This window comes from Lagopus leucura, unplaced genomic scaffold, assembly GCF_019238085.1.
Source record: "Lagopus leucura isolate 7727_CA_CO unplaced genomic scaffold, USGS_WTPT01 Super-Scaffold_1, whole genome shotgun sequence".
Classification (NCBI taxonomy): domain Eukaryota; kingdom Metazoa; phylum Chordata; class Aves; order Galliformes; family Phasianidae; genus Lagopus; species Lagopus leucura.
Genome location: NW_024962250.1, coordinates 32,492,750 through 32,514,075, shown reverse-complemented (window position 1 = coordinate 32,514,075; position 21,326 = coordinate 32,492,750). Strand labels below are relative to the sequence as shown.

General features: G+C 37.8%; 1 protein-coding gene across 5 annotated transcripts in view; it reads right to left on the bottom strand.

Annotated features, from left to right (window-relative positions):
- PPP2R5C (protein phosphatase 2 regulatory subunit B'gamma) overlaps positions 1–21,326 on the bottom strand; it is a 73,231-nt gene that overhangs the window by 19,917 nt on the left and 31,988 nt on the right. For all 5 annotated transcript variants that reach the window (XM_042879314.1, XM_042879394.1, XM_042879553.1 and 2 more), the window contains 2 exons: positions 8,485–8,684; positions 78–188 (listed from right to left, as the gene is read on the bottom strand). In XM_042879314.1, the coding sequence (XP_042735248.1) occupies positions 78–188; positions 8,485–8,684 (311 nt within the window). The remainder of the gene's footprint in view (positions 1–77; positions 189–8,484; positions 8,685–21,326) is intronic.

Genomic DNA, 21,326 nt, shown 5'->3' with positions numbered 1-21,326 from the left:
TATGATTTTGAATCAATAAGAATGAATTTAATGTCAAAATTCTGTTAGATGATGACATCCTGTGCTTCATAAGGTACCTGCAGATGAGGCCATGCAGCTTCTAAAGTTGGTTCATCTTCCTCTGGATCAAACTCTGCTCCAGTTGGATTGGAAGATGGTGGTAATGTTCGAAACATATTAACTGCAAACTGAAATCACACATTCCTTTAAGAACTTTGAAGAAAATGAATGATTCCAAAGACAATTTTGACTGAAAAGTCTTAGCACAACCTACTTAGTTAATATCTGGAGAGAAATGCAAACTAGATAACTCAGTAATTTAGAGAAAAATGAAGTACATTTATTCTTAAGATTTTAAACTTGGAGTACAGTTTTCCATGTGGTACTCTTTAAAGTACAAACATATTGGCAGGATGTCTTATTTTGTCTCTTCACACACACACACACACACACACGCACACACTTTAAACACTCAAGCAAACATTTATAAAATATTTATATACACACCTGCAAAGAATTTGCAACCTCCAAAAGTAAAAGTCAGAGCCAGAGACACAAAACAAAGATTACTTGATATTGTTGTGTAAATTATTACCAGTTTCACTTCACACCATAGGCATACGGATGTGGAAATACCTGAAAACCAAGTTCCAACCTTCCTCTCTTAGAGGCACTTCTCTTAAGCCATGCCCATCTAACCATGCAGTTCAGCATCCTCAAGGAAGGATCTCTCAAGGTGTGTGCAAACACATATAAATCATTTCTGTGCCTCCAAGTGCTTGCCTAGATGCACACATGCACGAACCACAGCAGGGGCCACAAGACCCTTAAAAATGAACAGGATTTTGAAGTCCCAGTACAAAGAAAAAACCCTCAGAAGTCTTAGAAGGGAAAAAATTTTAGAGAACCTCTTACATCTCAAGGTCAGAAACATTCTAGAGCGAAGGTGGGTGCTGACTGTGCTTGTGTCAATTGTGCATTAATAATCTAGTTACTTCCAGTTTAATAATTTCGCAATAATAATTTAAATTGTGACAGGTAGTATTTCTTTATGATGTCCTCTTCTAGGTACTTTACCTCACCACTGAGTGCATGTTGAATTTTTTTGTTACGTAGTAAAATGCACATAATCAGATATAATCACAATTACATTAATATATGAAATACACAATCACAAATGAAAGTAAAGCACATTTGTTGGCAAAAAAAGCCTCATGTGATTTTTAGCACACATTCTCAAGAGTGATCTTTCTTACAGAGTCACAGAATGGCCAGGTTTGGAAGGGACCTCAAGGATCACGAATCTCCAACCCCTGCCACATGCAGGACCACCAACCTCCCCATTATATGCTAGACCAGGCTGCCCAGGGCCCCATCCAACCTGGCCTTGTAGGCCTCCAGCGATGGACGGGGCATCCACAGCCTCTCTGGGCAGCTGTTCCAGCACCTCACCACTCTCTCTGTAAAGAATTTCCCCGACATCCAACCTAAATCTGCCCTCCCTCAACTTAAAACCATTTCCCCTTGTCCTGCAGTTGTCAACCCTTTCAAAGAGTTGATTCCCCTCCTCTTTGTAGGCTCTCTTTAGGTTACAATGGTTTAATACAGATTTAACAAGTCCGCAATACTCTCAGTTCTCCTAAAATGACAGCCAGTTTCTTTGTGGACAGGAAAGGACTAACTAGCTTGTGATTCAATGGCTATTCTTACATTTCTGAGGAGCTACTGATCCTAACTCTTACTGAGCAAGTTGGAGGGAACAGGTTTCTGCGTATGCCAGTAAGAAAACCAGAAAGAGCCTTCATCTGTAAATATAAAGACAGCTATGGCTGTCAGTACTGAAAGAGACTAATTCCTCAATTCCTCTTATAATCCAGATTATTAGGTAGGGCAGATGTTGTAAGAAACAACCAAACTGATGAGCAAATAGAAAAACAATCTATTTAGCAGTCTGTTAGTGAGTGCATCCAAGAGAGTCTTTCTTATTCTGTTTTGCTGCTTGCTTATTTGGTATCAAAGCAGCAGCACTCTCAACTAATTTTTGAATATATAGATCAATTCAAATTATGGTCCTAAACAACCTCTACTGCTTCAGGCTGATTCTTTGATACAGATGCCTCAGTATTCTCAGCAGCTTAAATACACTGCAGAAATGACAAGATTGCCAAAATAAAAAAACAGTGGCATACTATTCTTCCCTTTCATAATGATTGAGTGTATTAGGCTGCATTCAGAAACTTTTTAATGCTGCACAGAGCTCTGCTTTAAAACGCACAAATTAAATCATTTTGTTCATTGTAAAAATACTAAGATATTCTAAAATAAATTTGGGTAGACGCTTGCTCACAGTGAGAATGTTTGCTGTGCTGAATGGAGGACCATGACATACACAAAACGATTTACCAGATCAGCTGCAGCTGGCTGCATGGAACATCACAAGGCATACATACACTCCATTCTAAGTGTGTACCATAAATACTGGAAGAGATTACTTATATATTATTACTGATACCTGATGGTTGCAACAGATTGGAGGAGGCCTTTTGCAAGTATTAACAGGAAATCTGAGAATATATTTCTTAAGTTTGACCACAGAAGACACAACAGATCTCTCAAGAAAAGAATTATTTGCAAAAGGCTACAACATCAAGAACAGCAGAAACATTTACAGCCTTTTCAAGAACACTAATACTTGGTTCAGCAAACATGCCAGTAGAGTATTTCCACAACCAGAGAGAAGAAAGATTGCTCCACTGGATATTGCACTGAACTGAAAGTCCTGAGGATGCAAAATAATTTACTTCATCAGCTGAGTTGTTCCTATACTTTCAACAAGTGTCTAATGCAGTTCCTAAATTCTGCAAGTTTGAGTTTATTTACAATCTAACTACAAGTCTACCCAAGAATTACACTTAAATTCTATTCTTCATAGCACACTATCAGTCTCTAATTATCAAATTTTCAGATGATACGGGAGCCAAATGCACATCTTTATCCCCTTCTCAGTGTGTTATAAGGTGGTTTTCTTTAATTGTTCTTTTGCTTTTAAATAATATCCAAGTTTATTTAACCATCATTTCAAGATGACCCAGAAGCTCTGACAGATCAAGCTAGATCTGTTTCAATATGTTGTTTTGCAGAGGAATCCACTCCCTCCATCTGTGGTGGGACTCTGGGAAAAGCAGCATGCAGGCATGCCTCCCTGTTGCCATTGTGACTGCTTATCATTTATCAGCTCCATTCACAGTTTAAAATAATGCTGTAACATTACCTACTAGCTGGCAGGCTTAGGAGCATACGTAAGTGCTGTCCTGCCTTCTCACATCTGACAGATGGCAGAGCAGACAGTGGGAGGCAGTATCAAACTGCATCAACTAAATCTGCAAGAATTACATCATATTCCCATGAGGGAAATGTCATCCTCATGCTCTATTTTCCTCAGAGTATTCCTTCACATCAGGGATGCAGGTTTGATTTTGACTATGAATAGCATATTAATTACTCTTTCACAGAATGAAAAGGAAAACTGAGATAGGCTGTATAAAGATACTCTAAAAGTATAGACATCAATCAACTAGCAACCTCCAACCTGCCTTTGAAAAAGGTGAAAACTAGCAATAGTCAACTGACTTCCAAGAAAAACTAGGGATGATGAGACTTGGAACTCTCACTTCCTGAGACTGTTAACAGAAGAAACGTCAGCCTTTTCTAGATGGGAGAGTCTCAGGCTCTTGCTATAAAGAAAGAAAAGCTGGGTTGTGTAAGGTCTTAGTATTGACTCCTAGTTTCTCCCCTTCCCCCACCTCAACCCCTCCTTTTTTTTTTTTTTTTTTTTTGAGAACATCAAGTGGAATGAGTTAAAAACTCAAAAACACAATAAATTTGTTCCATAAGAAATCGATCTCTTTTGTATTTTAAAACTTTGACCAAAAGAACATGGAAACTCAGTGCTCAAATCAAGGTACGGCATTTCTCAGTGAAAGAACAGACTTGAAATTCTCCTGTCTATGCCACTGAAATTTAGGAAAATTTACAATGAATTGGTATCATTGTGTCCTTTACCTTTTGGTCAAATGGCTTCCTCTAACATCTGCCTTTTTACCTAACATGTGTGATATAAGTTGCAAAGCCCAATTTCCTCGAAAGTCAACTTCCCACAGATGTACTTAAGCAAACATACCATAGAGGATTAATTTACATCCCCTTGATAACCACAGAACCTCACAATCTCCTCAAAATTTATCAGATTTGAGTCTTTATGAAACATGGGCTAGTGTGCCAAAATTCCCTCTGAGCTTTTAGCACTGACATCCTTGACTGTGAAGGATGTAACTTTGGAGGATAGAAGAACAAAAAAAAAAAAAAAAAAAGGCAAATATGCTGCATTTTTGCAGCTTCACAGATACGTTCTGCTACCATGGTTATATTCTCTGTTTTTCTGGCGGCCCATTTCGTGCAATGCTAGAGAAAAGTTTCAAGTGAGTAGGCATTACGGAGAGAACATGACACACATTCTCTCTTCCCTTTTGCTGAGCAGTCCAAGTGAAGCTTGACATGAACAGCTCTGAATGACAAACTCTGTAATCTGACAGCCTGCCTCCTCTGTATTTTAACAAATAAAGCCATCCTAATAGCTAAGCTGAACCACAAATACTACACTTCTACTCCCAGTAAAATCTCTCATTCCATACTGAGTATCAAATTAAACAAAAAACCCCTACCCACATAACCAGAAATAACACCCAGAAATTCCTCATGCATGTAACTGAATTTGTCACTTCATTTTCGTAAGTGAAAAGTACAGTGAAAAACTGCTTTAACTACTGAAATGATCTGATTATAAAATACAAAACTTATTTCCTATATATTACCAATTTTAAACTTAATATTGGCCTACATGCTTCACAAAAAAAAAAAACAAAACAAAACAAAACAAAAACCTATATCATCCACAAGTACTCCATCATCATCAGGGAAAGTATTCTGGAAGCTACAGAGACAAGTCTCATTTATCCAAGCTTTGAATTTTCTTATTTCTCACAACACTACAGATTCAGCATTTCCTTGGCCTCCTCTGAGATCTCTTCAATAACCCCTGACTGGTCAGCTGGCAAACATCTGTATATGCTCACTTTTATAGACACAATACAGATGCTGCCCATCCTTTCCTGAGATGGAAAGCAGCAATCGCATGGTCAGTATTCTACAAAGTTAACAATTCTCACAAGACTTCTACTGAACTCATTTAGGGAAATGTCTATGCTTCTGACAGATTAGTGTGTACCAGAACCAGCTCACAAAGCCCTGTTTCCTTCAAAATCCAAGCTAAATTCAATCATACATCCCTTTACTAAACAAGAGAATCTGTGACACATGCTTTTCACCAAAATTACTGAATTTACTATTTACATTTACTGAATGTACTTAGGCATTTGTCCACGTCTTCCAGTTCTAAGATGCAAGCTCCTGCTCTGAGGACAGGAAGTCCAACTTCACTATAACATATATGAGAAATGGAACTTGTAAAGGGTTTAATAGAAACATTTCATTTCCCACCATATATTTGCTTACAAACAAAAGGAGAATCTGAAAGACCTGCCAGCCAGTTCCTTGAGGAAGAAGGGAAAGAAATTCTTGCATCCACTCTGGAAAATAACATTAAATCCATTTCAGAAACTCTATCTTTTGAAAAGGAAATTTGTTATTAAGGTTAAATAACTGAATTCATCCACCAGATGAATATATTGTTTAAAGAGAAGACCTAACCACACATTTGCCAAAGGTACCTGAAGCAAGAATAGAGACAGGGGCCAGAAGGGGAATTGAACATGACATGATCACTAGAATTTTAAAGAGTGCTCTTATCAGAGCAAATAAAAAATAAAAGATGAAAACAAAAAAGGAAAACTTTTTTATTTAAAAAAATTTCTTATTACCATTAAATAAACAACTTGTAGAAATCATTGCCCTAAGTACTTGGCCTAACCTATGGCAGTATGTTAACCGAAAAAAACCAAAAAAATCTCATATACGCACTTACAAAACCATGCACCATGCACATAAGTAAAAACTCATAAACAGATGAGTAACTGGCAAACATGAAGGTGGACAGAATGGCACTGCCATCCACAGATTAAAAGAAAAAAAAAAAAGACTTCACTTTTTAGAGTACCTTCTACACTCATCACTGGCAATACCAGGATGCTGAACTTGATGGATTATGCCAAATTTGGTGCAATGAGTCCTAACACAGACAGATGTAGACAGGTCCCCTAAAGCACACAGAAGTCATTAGATTTCTTTTACCTTAAAATCCACATAATTAATTCATGAAGCCACTGCTAGAACTTAGCAATTTTTAAAGGCTGCTTTTATGAACAGTTTTCTCTCAATTATCTGTCCTGAAACAACCATATTCCTCCTGCAGTAGTACTGTAATTCTCTTTCTTTCTGGCACACACATTCATATTGAGGACTTCATTTTGCCATCTGAATTTAACCTCTAAGTATTAGTCCAGGTCCAATAACCGACAGTGTGTATCACAATGCTGTCTAAATTCCATGGAAGGAAGTCCACACCCTTTAGAATCTAACGTGTGGAAAGCATTTTAAGTTCACTGAAAGATTCTGTGAGCTCATAGCAGAATACTAGCGATTAAGGTATCAAATCCTACACTGAAATGTATTAGACTGAGAGAAATACACACTATTACCACTAGTTGCATGTAAAAGCAAAAGCAGCATATATCTTCTTGGGCAAATGTATTATTGTCAGTTTTTGGACAGAGGAAGAATCATAATATGGAAGTTATGAATTTATGGACAGCTAAGACTCCTCATACAATCAATCCATGGACAGCTAAGACTCCAACCCACAGTCAAGATTTTCAAGCCTTCCATCATGAATTCAGTTTTATCTAAGCAAAATCTTTGCAAGCTTATTGTCTAACAATTCCCTTTTCAGTGGTGTCAAACAATCAATTAGCAAAAATAGAAGTAGGTTATCCAGACACAAACCCACATCTGGTCATTAACCATCCTCTGTGCTTCCTGTATTTTTGACATATAGAGTTATTAGGAATTCTCACACAGACAAGTTCTCATGAAAGTGGCATCTATCAGTAAGCATTTATGGTGGACTCAGGTAAGAAGTAATTTTTTTTTAAGTTAATAGTAAAATTTCTTAGAATGTACTCTGAAGAACCTATAAGATTCTGATTTGGAGCACGACCTCACAATCTTACTGAGTTTATATTATATTTACGTTAAACATATATTTTCTCATCACCCTGAAAACTCATCCCAAGCTATTACAGATCACAGGAAAACACATTCGTGTAACATACAATCAAGAGCAGTTTGCAAACTCTGCAGTTAGTGACTTGAAAATATATCATTGTTCCCAGCCCAATTGCTACTCCAAGCAACTGATGTCCAGCCACCACAATGAGGGCAGAAAGATTCTCTTGTAGTTTCATAGTTGACTTCTCTGGAGCGTACTTAAATATGACACAAAAGTAAAGCAGGTCTAATAGGCTTGGGACTAAATAGTAAAGGGGAGAAACGGCACAGGTCTAAGGAGTTCATATAGCTTGTTCCAGCAGAATTCTCATCTGTGTACAATATAAGGTCCAACTCTCATTCTCAGCTCTGAATGCAGGAAAAAAAAAAATCAATTTCAACCAACGGTACTGAATGTAGTTACATAATATCAAGTGCCAAGCTTCCACAAGTGAACTTAATTCTCACCTTACAAAAATATTCTCCTACATTCTTTTAAAAACTAGACATATTTAACTTCCCCAGTTTTTAGAAATATCTATTCCAGAAGAAATCTATGGGGAAAAAAGGAGAGTTTTCTGGAGGTGCACAGAGCTGGGAAGAGACAGAACCAGAACAACTGAACTAAACCGGCCAAAGGGATACTCCTCACCATATAGTATTATGTGGAACTATAAAAACTGGGGGAAGTTGGCCAGGGGCAGTAGCTGCTTGGGCACCGGTCAGCTGGTGGTGAGCAACTGCACGGTATACCACTTGGCTTATGTATCATATATGCACACATTCATATTTATATGTACATACCTATCATTAGTATTATCTTCATTATTACCACCATTAATATTATTTTGTCCTTCCTTTTTTGTCTCAGTAAATAGTTTTTAATCTCACCCTATGAGTTCCACTTTCTTTTTCCCTCGCCAATCCTCTCCTTACCACTAGGAGCAGGGAATGAACACAAGCCGTATGGTGCTGAGCTGCTGCCAGGTTAAACCACAACAGTACCCAAGTTCTAACGTACAAAGAAGATGAGCCAACAATGGCAAAAAGATTTTTAAAAACACAGTTATGTTACCATTTTGCTGATGTACAGAGGGCAGTTGATCTCTGAATATTTCAGTAAGGTTTTTTAAAATAGATTTATGTAGCTAAAGAAACAAGTATGAGTTAAAAAAAATAATCAGACTGGTTCCCGTCACTTACCATATGTACTACTTCAGGGTAAATAGGTTCTGTAATCACATTGCGATTGTGTGTGATATATTCTACCATTTCACTTAAAGCTGCTCGCTTTACTTCCTTCCACTTTAGGTCACTTAGTGGATCAGAAACAAAGTCAAAAAGTACACAACATTGTCGTAACTTCTGGATAAAAAGCTTTTCTTGATCAGCAGGAGGAACATCTGAAAAGTGAAAATAATTGGTTATAAGTTACATTGCAGCAGACTTCACTCTACTCATTTTTATTTCCCTGAGACACAGGCATTGTGGTCTTTATAAGCGAACTTATTGAATCTTCAAACAAATTTCAGAAATATAGCGGTCCAGAATACTAACTCGATAAAACACAGCACAGTATAGAATGATTAAAATTGCAAAGTGATGCATGCTTGCCTTTGCTAGGAATAGGTACTGCATAGGAAAAAAAAAAAAAAAAAAAAGCACATACTTAAAAAAAATGCCTCAGGGAATTTCTCAAAGAGCTCTATTTGTGTACAAAATATTAGGTTGCATCTGCAGAAAAACTTTGAGTATTAAGAAATGCATTGGTGGATTTTCAGTTATTAACAGATGAAACCAATGAGTCACCTTTTCAACTTCAGACTCATCACCTAACAAATTCCATTTCTCCACCAAGCATTCCTACAACATGAGACCGCAATAAACACATAATAAGCATAAACCAACTATTTAAACTTCAAAGCAGAAAAAAAAACTTTTAAAGAAATTGGAGTAGCTGAAGATGCTAAGTGCATCTATTTTGCCAATTTGTAACACTAATTTGAATGTTCTACATGTGCAAGAGAAAGACTTGCATTAGCAACCTTTTGAAGCATTTACAGGAGTTCATTTAAGTAACTGTAGCCAGCTCTGCAACATGGTGCACTGTCTCTAAATCTGCAGATGACACCAAGATGGAAGGAAAAGTCCATCTGTCTGAGCTCAGGAAGGCCCTACACAGAGAGGGACAGGGATAGGCTGCATAGGTGGGACGAGGCATATGGGATGAAGTTTAACAGGACCAAACACGAAGTCCTGCACTTTGGCCACAACCCCAGGCAATGCTACAAGCCTCAGGCAGAGTGGCCAGAAAACTGAAAAGGAAAAGGACCCGGGGGCATTGGTTGATGCTTGACTGAACATGATCCAAGAAGGACAACAGCTTCCTGACTTGAATTAGAAACAGTGCAGCCAGAAGGAGCAGGGAGGTGATTGTCCCTCTGTACTTTGCACCGGTGAGGCTGCACTTTGAGTGCTGTGTTCACTTTTGGGCTCCTCACCACAAGAAAGATATTGAGGCTCTAGAGCAGATCCAGAGAAGGGCAATGAAGCCGTGAGGGGTCTGGAGCGTAGGCCTTATGAGGCGCAGCTGATGGAACTGGGATTGTTTAGTCTTGAGGAAAGGAGGTCTGGGGAGACCTTACTGCCTTCTAAAACTACCCAAAAAGAGGATATGGTGAGGTAGGGGTTGGCCTCTTCTCCTGTGTAACTAGCAATAGGACTAGAGAGAATAGCCTCAAGTTGTACCAGGAGAGGTTCAGATCGAACGTTAGGAAAAACTGCTTCTCCAAAAGAGCGGTCAGGGACTCAAATGGGCCGCCCAGGGAAGTGATGGAGTCACCATCCTGGAGGGTGTTCAAGAAACATTTAGATGTTGTATTGAGAGACATGGTTTAGTGAGTAATATGGGTGATAAGTGGACAGTTGGATGTTCTAATTAGATGTGGTCTTTTCTACCCTTAATGATTATACGATTGAACACCGGTCTTCTAAGATAACAATCACCAAACGTAAGCCAGGAGTTGATATACTCAAAAAACATTTGAGGAAATAACATTGTCAGTTCTTACCAAGTTGAATATAAAATACGAAAAAAATAACAAGCCAATCAAAGTGAGTAACCAGTTAGTTTGACACTGTTTAATTTATCATGATTCAGGTGCAGTTAATGAAATGAATTAACTCATAGGACCAGTAACATTTCTACTCCTCTGTCTTCCTTTCAAGACTCCAGTCTTGAAAGCATTTACTTCTTTCTGTCCAACTTCCTCCCCTCATCCCTTCCTCACCCCCCCCCCCCCCCGCTCACCCTCCGCCTTCTTGTTTCCTGGAGTATCTTTGACCTGTGAAGCCAGTCCATGTATTTATATTTCTGAACACTTCTGCAGTTGTTTTATTTTACTGCTCCTCACATTTAAACTGCCTCTTCTCAGGTGTGCGCAGATCTACTTTATTAAATTCCTCTTTTCTTTAATACCTATTCAATATACTTCATAGATACTGAATGCAACTGAGACTGGCCTCAAGATATCCCGAAACAAACCAACTAACCAACCCAGACAATGAGAATATTTGTATCTTTTGGTAACTCCATTTCCCTATCTGTAACACTCTTATACTACTTTACTTTTAACCTTTTGAGACAAAGATTGCCTTAACACAGTGCTTCGTGCAGTGTATTTTTACTATTTGACAAGGACACCTTTATTCTCTCAAGTTTTTACCTACCAATTTTTACTGGATGCTACAAAATTCTGCATGTGCCTGTTTGCCTAAGTAATCCCACGAGTAATTAAAATGATCAACGTGTGACATTATGGTTCAGTACATCCAGCAAACGCTTTGGGCAATCTGGACATTAACCTTCAGTAATTAACGAACACTTAAGTAATTGGTGAGATGTAAAGAAAACAGTACCATATTTTGACAGCAGCAAAAATCCGGATCCAATTAAAATGGTCTAATAACCACGGCAACAAGTTTAAGACAGAAATCCTTCTTAAATTAGCAGCATAACATTTTGTTTTTGCATGACAACTTCTTGATTTTAATTATTGTTGGATATGAACTGCTGAGTCATAAATAGCATGACAAAAGGCAAAATAAAACTAGATTGCCTACTTCTGCTTATTCCAGCTGATGGCCTTTATTTTCCCTAAGTGCAGAATGCAAAGACTTCCTTAAACACAAGTGAAATGAGCCTTTGTCAAACAATGGATTTCAAGTGGTACTACTGAACATAAACACACACCTACCACACGCACATGCAAACTAATGAACTGAACGCCTGACCGTCTGATCAACGCCTGCAGCCCAGTTGGTCAGGTACTACAATGAGTAGCTCTGCTTTAAACACTTGACAAACTTATCTTTAAGACAGCAAGCTAGAGTGGCCTCTTCCTTCTCAAAAAGAAGTTGCTTTCAAAAGTACTTTTGCTATAACAAGCCTTTATGATGCACTGGTCTAAAATGGCTTTTTTCTCTTAGCTACATACACTAAATTGCTCTGAAGTGCTCCAAAGAAACTCCAACCAGATGAGAAAATCTGTAGGGAAATAGCACCAAAGAGCATACAGAACAATAACAAAAAGTCAGGGTACATACACCATTACTGGTTACAGACTTCAGCGTCAGATAGCGAAGAGTTCAAGAATTAGAATGGAGGTGATAAGAGGTCATCAACTTTCTAACAAATAAAATAGAAGCTCTGTAAAGTGTAGCAAGTGACTTTAAGGTACTTGAAGCCACACAAACTGCATCTTAATACATATGTTTTAGTCTATTTAGATTAAAAACTACACTAATGAATATTTCCTTCTAGGAAGAATATTTAATAGAATAGCCTGTATGACTTGAATTTGCAAACAAGACACAGAGTGGTTAGAGAGGTTACCTTTTCCAAATTAACTGTAAAATGGAAAGTGATTTGGCCTGAAGCATAGCAACATGATCTCACTTAGGGATACTATGCTGTACTACACAAAATCCAGAGCCTAACCAGAGACCACAATCTTAGAAGGAACAGACACACAATTACAATCACCTGAAACGAGAGGAAGCATTAAAGCTATAATTACCACTCATCTCTGAGACAAAAGACTGACAACTAAGTGGGTCAAGAAATACTCCCAGAAGGCAAGCCACCTATCTCACCACTTACTTTGAATTGGCTAAAATATTTTAAGTATTTCAGTTATACTTATAAACAGTTGTTTACTCTACCCTCACATGTGCTCTACCATAGCTTTGAACGTCTTGACCTCAAATCTCTCATGGTACTCATCTGGAGTATTTGCTGTCAAGTTGAGACCATCCCTACTTTTAAGGTTTGAAATGATGATTTCAGTATAACAATGATTACCGAAGGTGACCAAGAAACCATCATGATTAGACCATGATTTTTGTGTAGAGAATGCACGTGTAGCAGCAGAAGAATCCTGAAGAAGTCTTCAATCTGAAGCCCTGTGCCAGCCAGGGACATGTGCTTTCAGTTCACTGCCTGGTGACTTGTCCATCAGCTTCCACTTCAATTAGTTGATAACCTCCAAATTTTAGCTGTTCAGGTTAACAGACATCTGAAGGGAGTGTTATTAGGTAATTTTAATATTAATTTTATTTTATTTTTAGAACCAAGCAGCTCTTTGAGCACTCCTCAAAGACTGGGAAGGCTGTGGCTATTTAAAAGCTATTCCTTATGATTATGCCAAAATTGACATTTTGTGCTATTCACTGAGCCACTCCACACTTGCAGTTTGTATCACTTTTGTTCAATACCTACAAATTTTGTTTCTAGTTATAACACTGATATCATCCACCCTTACCAGTAACTGTATTTTATTAAATACTGTTTCTGGTCTGCTAATATAATGGGAACATAGTTTTTCAGAATCACAAAGCAAATCATAAGAACGATCGTGATTTCCAGCAATTCCTGACACCAGATTTACACAAACAAATACTGTAATGGCAGATTTTATGCCAAAAATCAGCATCATTTATCCCATTACTCTTCTTGTGAAACAACTTCTAACACATCACAAAAGGTATCCCCAGAAGTCAGTATTATGATCGCAAGATAAGCCCCAGATTCCTAAGGATCAGCATTCCTCCTTTTTCAGGTATTTCACCTCTTCCCTCATTTCAGTCCCTGGGTAATTGCTGCATTGACTTACCCAGCATACAGACAGGCAGACTCTGCCTCCTTATATTTAATGGTATTGATTCTGAATTATCTACTCCATTTAAAATGCTCAACACCACCTCAGACTGTGGCCTTGCCAGACAAACTCACTGATGAGTATAAAATATCTTCCTTTACTGTACAACTGGCATTGGTTTTTACATATCAGACTGAATACACCAGGATCACACTCAGAGGCAAGGTGCTCAGCTGCCAGGACAGTTACCAAGAGTCTTGGCAGAGCACAGACAATCAACTGTGAAAGCCAAAATTTGAAACAGAGTTCTATGAATGAAAACAAACTGCTTGGAAGCTCCAGGTATTTCTTCAGCAACAATTACTGCAAAACCACAGTAACTGAATTTATGTCAAGTGCTCCCACTGGTAACTGTCCTCCCCTCGTTCCTGACTGCTCCTCAGCTGGTCTGTGACACCATTCTGCAACCAGGGGCTCTAAGTTACAACTATCAGAAGAGGCGACTTCTTAAGAGGTAGCACAGCTCCCTCCAAGAACTAAAACATCACTGTGTGCTAACAAATCCCGATTTTCTCAATTTCATAAAACAACAAACTCTACCTGTGTTAAAAGAGAATTAGAAAAAGAAAAATGAAAACTAATGCTGAAGTTAGGTTTCTAAGAGCCCAGACATGCATGCAATATTGCATGACATTTATGAACTGCAAGACTGCAGAGAATGAACTGTTCAAAGCAAACCTGCTGAAAGTAACTGTTTCCTTAGGACAAAGGTGTAGAGCAGCAGTTCTCGCCAACTCCTGCTTGCTGGTAGATGGGAAATGTTATCAAACGTGCCTTCACATCTACTGAAGGGCTACAGCTTTTAAATGACACGGAGAAATGACATTTAACTGTAAATTAGGGTGCTCCTAGCATATACCACAAAGCATACTGTTAACATGATGCAGCCCGTTCCAGCAATCAAAAGCAATTATTAGCATCATTTAAATTGGATGTCATTAGAAAAGCAAGCAGCATTAGCACTGTTAGTATAGCTTTGCAATCTGCACTGCTGTGCTTCAATGTGAGGAGTTTGCTATCTTGCCACAACCATTTTTTCCACAGCCATTTCAGCTAATATTACCATGACAGCACTTCGTTCAAAGAATAAGCAGCATTCAACATGCAGAGTAAAGGAAATGGAAGTTGCTAGACATGCTGGCAGAGGGATTGCAGAACATGAGAAAATGAATACAGCTTTAATAAAATTATCATTTTTTTCCAGAACTAGTGATCAAATCTTAAAAAAGAATCATAGAAAAATGGCAAGATAACAAAAGCCTGTCTAACATTTGATCAAGTTCAATTTAAAGTATCTACCTGATTTTGAAATGATTAAATTACTGTTCAAGTCTCAATCAAGGAATACTTCTTCAGATTACACAACTTTCTCTGCATTTCTATTACTTGTCATACTCATTACAGTTCTCTTTGATTTTCTTCAGCAGATTTTACTGAAAACATGACAGAACTAATTAACACTAAGAGATGTAACTCCCCTAGATAACAGTGTTTTACCTTAATAGGTGATAATAGAAATAAGGGGGTTGGGAGGAAATTTTCCAGTTCATGCATGGAAAGTTTAATTAATGCTATTACTTCTAGCAGCCCTTCAAAATACACTTAAGGAATGCACGAAATTGCTATAATTACATATAATATGCAATATGTTTCATACATTAACTAGCAGCCTTGGGAATGGAAGTTCTGCTGCAGATTACTTGAAAACAAGCAAGATATTATGATGCATACAGAGGATTGAAAAAACACACAAAATATCAAGAAGTACTGGGGTTTTTTTTTGTTTGTTTTGAGAGAGGACAATAGAGACATTTCATATAATAAAAATGACCACAGTGATCAAAGCCACAGGAACACTCGAGGAAAAACACAGTACTTGTATTAAATTCAAGAGAGCATGACATACAGAGAAAAATAGTAAGAGGCACAGAAAACAAACTTCTATCTCACTGCTGAACATAAAAGGTACATTCAGTGTCATAAAAGAACTGCAGTTGAGTCTTACTACAACTCCTCCTGTCAAGTTTGAGGTCCTACTGCAATTACCATGCATTATACTTGTGTACATTCCTACTGAGAAGTTCTCAAGTTTTTTTCCTTTCTTTTTCAAGAACACATTTCCTGTCAGAAACAGGATGTTGAAGGTTGGATGAACATACAGCCTGACCCAGAACAACAAAGCCCATCACTCTCCAGCAACTCCTGCTCAATAATTAAAATTACAGGCGCTTCTGCAAGGCAAACAATAAACCGCTTTGATAGTCTGAATTAGCTAATATAGTTGTTCTGTTCTAGGTCAATAAGAAGGTGAGCTAAGACCAAAAGATGGATGCATTCCATCTGAACTGATATTCGTGCAGCAGCCTGAAACTTCACAAGCATGACCTACTGTGGGTCAGCTGCCTTTATGCAGCATCATGGTTCTCAGGAGCATTCCATGAGAGAAATGAGAAGGAGCTGTAAGCAGCGGGTATTTCCACTCCTCTCTGCCTTCAAGGAACTGAGCCGCTGCCATCAATACCTTCTGGCTGTTCTCCAGGTAACAAATGTGTAACTGGTTTCCGTCTTTGGAACTGCACTGCTCCTTACTACTGCTGTTCCACATTCCATAATGCAATTGAACAAAATTGGCACCCAAAATATAAGTATTTTTCTATATATGAAGTTTAAAACAATGCTTGAAATAACATACATGTGGCACATCTTCTAGCTACAATTCAAAAGCAAGTTGCACTTCATTTTCAAGTAGTTCAAACTTCTGGATGTTCAAATGTATTTTTATTTTAGTTTTGTTAAAATCTGAGAAAATCCAGCTTTATTTTTCCAGTAAAGCAATAGCACTGGCTTTGCTTCTATGCTGATCTGCTATCTGGATTAAAAACAGTCCACTTTTTATTTCAAGTGATTCCATCTCTGATATTTGTGTCTGAAACTAGTCTTAATCTTATGGAACAGACATTGGATGGAGGAGGTAGGAGGAGAAAGATGCCTGAAGTCATTAAGAGTATTTTAAGTTTTGTGTTTCTAAATAAAGAAATCTCTTTACTCAAATGAAAGGCTTCTCACTGGATTGTGTGATTTTCCTTTTTTTGAAAGAATACAGCCTCCTATTTAGTGGGAAGAAAACGCACTAAGGACTGCTAGAATTAAACAAGCTATCAGACTACTAACAGCAAATCCTTCCTCCCCCCCTACTCTACCAAAAAAAAACCCCAACAAAAAAAACACAAGAAACCATCATGGCTTAACAAGCTTAAGAGAGCCAGAAAGTCCTGAGAAGTGCAAGCACTGTCAGCAAAGCTCAGAACAGGTGCTTCACAACACTCATGCACTGTGAAAGCCGCAGTCTTTGGAGAGCCAGAGCTGAAGGAGGTTGCTGGTGGCAGCAGTAACAGTGAGACTGAACTGTGGTTTGGATGATGGAGAAACTTTACATAATGGCAAATGGGAGACTAAGGATTTCAACTTGTAATCAAGTAGAAAAAAAGCTTGCTATCATTCTATGCTGTCTGGCACAATTTTAAATATTAAACAATCTGGGACTATGAAATGACTTCCAGCAACACCTTTTACAGGTGCACATAATAACTATCGATGAGAAAACTGGATAAACAGCAAGTAAGCTCCACACCTCATTATGCAATGACTTTTCAGAAGTGGAACAAAATCACCCTGCTTCTAAAGTCCTGCTTGAAAAAGAACGTTATCTCAAATCCACCATTTTCTTTGAAATCTCACAAAATTAAAAAACATAAAAGCACTTTGAGAACAGACAAGTACTTCAAATCTAACTGAAATTAGCCTTTTTAGCCTAGATTAGAACATAGTAAAAATTATAGAGAAGAAATCACAAGTGCATAAATACTTGAAAGGCAACGTACCATGAAGAGAAAAAACACAGGAATGCTTATACAGGAAATGACAAGTGTAACAAGCAGAAATGGGCTTGAACTAATGAAATAAAAAATCCACCTGAAAATTAGGGAGAAAAATGACAGCAAGTAAAATCAAGCAGACAGTGAAAGGGAAAAAGAAGAAAAGAAAAAATCTTCATCTTAACAAGGGAAGAAGGAAACCAAAGAGATAAAGAGCTGTCAGAGCGTTGGGGCACTCACACAGTTAATATGACAGCAACACCCATTTTAATTTTAAACACAAAGCCCCTACTAGTAACACATGGGAAAATCCTCTATTTCCTAGCTCTTACATGTACTTCACAAGATGCAACTAACCTTGTGTCCACCTTCTGTAGTATAGTAACCTGAAGTTCTGCAGAAACAGGCTTATTATGCAACAACTGCATTTAATTAAAGATAAGAGTTTTTATATATGAGAACTCTCTGAAAAAATGAAGAGTTACTGTCAAGGACATTGGTGAAACCAGATTTAAGTTACATTAATATAACACAATACACAGCCAACCACCAAAATATGAAATACCTAGGCTACTTCCTAAACAGCCTATCAGCCTGCTTCTTCTTCTCAATGTTCCACTTGCTAAACCCTGGATTACTGCTTGTCTCCTATTAGGCAGTTCTAAATGATAAAATCTATAAATTTAATGATGGAATTCAGAATAAGTACTAGCAGATAGAGTAAGATTTACTGAAGAGTGCTGGGTTACATTTTGGCTTAGAAAGAGATGACATAATAGGTAAGAAAGCATGACCAAGGTCTGTTTTTCTATACAGCCAAACTTAAAGAGTTCCACATTCCAAAGCAATGTAACTTCATGTAAGAAGTTTAGTAAGTTGTAACATAAACACAGCTGCATGCATTCGCCACTTTGTCGTAAGCTGACGTTTATTTTTACATTAATCAAACACACCCATAACTTCCTTGGTAAAACATCTAAATGAGCTTTCCAAATGCTCCACTATTTTCAAAATTAGAAATAGGACGTGGAGAATGCAGGTCTTTTTGAAAAGTCTATCCATAGGAAGGGCTGTAACAGTGAAGGTAACAGAATCTGCATGCAAACAAGATTCTGAAGGCCCTTTCAACAGATACTAAGTCCCACTGAGTGCACTCCTTAAAAATTCTGCTGTTCAACTCAATAGCTTTCCTGTTATTGCTATAAGCAACACTTTGTTAGCTTCATATGCCTGTGAAATTTAGGAACCTTGTGTGATGCATCTCAGGTAAAAAAACAGCCAAGCGTGACAGCAGCAATGTTTTGGAAAGTAACCTTAGGACTAACTAGGTCAGTAACCTGCTTAGCAGCCACTCCTTGCCATGTCAACAGCCAACGACAATTACTTCAAATACTAACAACAGTTACTAGCAGATCCCTGCTGGGAACTAAAATTCATGTTTTAGAAAAAGAAGTTTTGATTCATGTAAGACAAAGCCAATTATGTCCATCTGAAAATGTACCGAAATACATGGTTTCAACATTACCATGTTTCAAGACAGGCAGATATTGAAGACATAATACACCTGCACATTTTGTTAGTAATGGGTGCTTCAGAAGTTTCCATTTAACTCAATTCAAAACAATCACTACTATATAATATGGCATCATTTCCTCACATTGACAAATACATTCATTCCAAAAAGATGCCTTCAGCCTCTTGTTTACTCTGATTGAAAGGTCAGCAAGACCTTAGTTTCCTACTGGGAAAGGAACAAAACCAAAATATTTATATCATGCACATAAATAACAGCACACAAACCTCCCCTCCCCCCTGCCTCCCCAGAAAAACCAACAAAATAATAGAAAAGATCCCTTGTGTCAGGTTTTGGATTTTCAGATAGTTTCTATAGAAGATCACACGCAAGTGGAAGCAAAAGAAAGTGATCTAGGAAGAAGTTGGTTTGGTCTAAAGATTTATCTAAAGGCTAAAACTACAGTTCCTTTGGAGTACATCTTTGAAGGAAAACCTATTTCACTCAAAGTGCAGATAACACATCTTTCCTTAATCTATTTATGGAAGTTCAAGCTCTGATCATTTTGCCCATTTTCATTCCAGTATGTGAATGAACATAGGAAACCTCTGAAACAGCACTGACATTGACATGCCTTCACTTTAAATAGAAAAGGAGAAATTTGTTTCTAGAACCTGTGTGAAAATACATATTTGGTGGCTTGAGTTTAAAAATAAGTTAAAGAACTTCCATAAAATTACTCTAAATAGAAAGTGTTTCTGAGTAGACTGCTACAATCAACTAAAAAAAGTAAAAAACAAGTAATTTTTTTGCTAGCTTTTAGCATCTTCTAGGCTTCATAGTTCATCTTTAACTTAAAACAAAAATATTTACTTCATAAGATTCAGACACCTATCAGGAACAAGAGCGATTATGAAAATCAAAGCACTGAAGCCTGACAAAATTGTCACTTCCACCTTTGATAATGGTTCAGTCAGCCCCCAGCCCTACTTTTAACTGCATTAAAAAAAAAAAAGAAATCTTAATTGACAGACAGTAAAAATGCTGTTGCACAACCTGTATGCACAGAGGCAGATTTGGCTTTAAAGCACCACACGTTCAGGACACCCTTTAACTCCACTGTGTGGCCTTCAAAGCCCAGCATGTGGGCTGAGGCCAAGCACAGACAACATTCTACTTGCACCATTATACGTTGTGTTGGTCAGCCATAAAGGTTCAATGCAAAAGCCACTACCATGAGAGGACCATCTTATCTGCACAGATGTAAGTATTCCTGTATCTTAAACATTGCTGGTGCCCACTAGACCTACATGGTTTCCAATACTGTTTCAGTAACTAGCAGTAGTTACAGGGGTTTAGCTGACTCAACGGAAGTTAAAATTATTATTAAAAGCTTTGAACAGAAATAGGGACATTTTTTTTCAGAAATGATTGCACTGAATTTTCATGTTAAAATGAAAATCGCCAAGCAAGAATTTTGATGGCTGAATAAAAAGTGCAGACAGTATGTACTTACACTGATATAATTTTGCTTCCTTTGAAGGGAGTACAAATTATACCGTGACTCAATAAATGCAACCAAAATATCAGATGACTCTTCCTCTAATTTAATGGAATTTTTAGTACAACAGAGTCCCTTCTAAAGGCTTTTTTTTCCATATACAATTGTACCCTGAGAGGTTTTAAATGCAGCATGAACACTTGACATTCTCATTGTTTCCAGCAGCTTAGTTTATACACGCACACTTCATACACAAAGATTTAGACAAAGAGAAGAAAATAAGTGCAGCAGCAATGACAGAAATACAGAATATACAGAGAAAGTGCAACAAGATAAAATATATGCACGGGTGCAAAGTGAAGAGTTAATAAGCATGTCATCATGTTAAACCCAGCAGGAATGATAAATAACAAATCTCCTTTAGATCTGCTCTTGGTCAAGTATCAAAAATGCTTCCCATGAGTTCCTTCAGGAAACAGCAGTTTAAAAAACCACCACATCAGCCTATGTCTGCTATGCACAATGGCTATGTCTGGATGTCTTCCTAAAACCATCATAAGAGGCAAAACACTAACAGTCACATGAAATATCAGTCCTTGGATAATTACCGATTAACTAACCGATGCAGTATGCATCTCAATACCTTATAGATGTGAGATCTAGGTTTGTTACGAACAGAACTGCTACTTGTTCCCTTCCAAAGCAACACTTTTCAAAAAGAATGGTAGGTGGGTTTCAGTGTACCACTGGTTACACAATGCTAGGGAGCAGCACTGGCCAACAAACACACTATGAGCATACAGGAAACTTTTAGCAAGAAGGATGACTGTGAACTCCGGGAGTGAGGCTCAACATCAGAGCATGGGTGGCTCAGTGAGAAGGAGTGGCTATCAGCCAAAACAAGTCGCCCATGCTCAAACCTTGAGATTATTCATCTG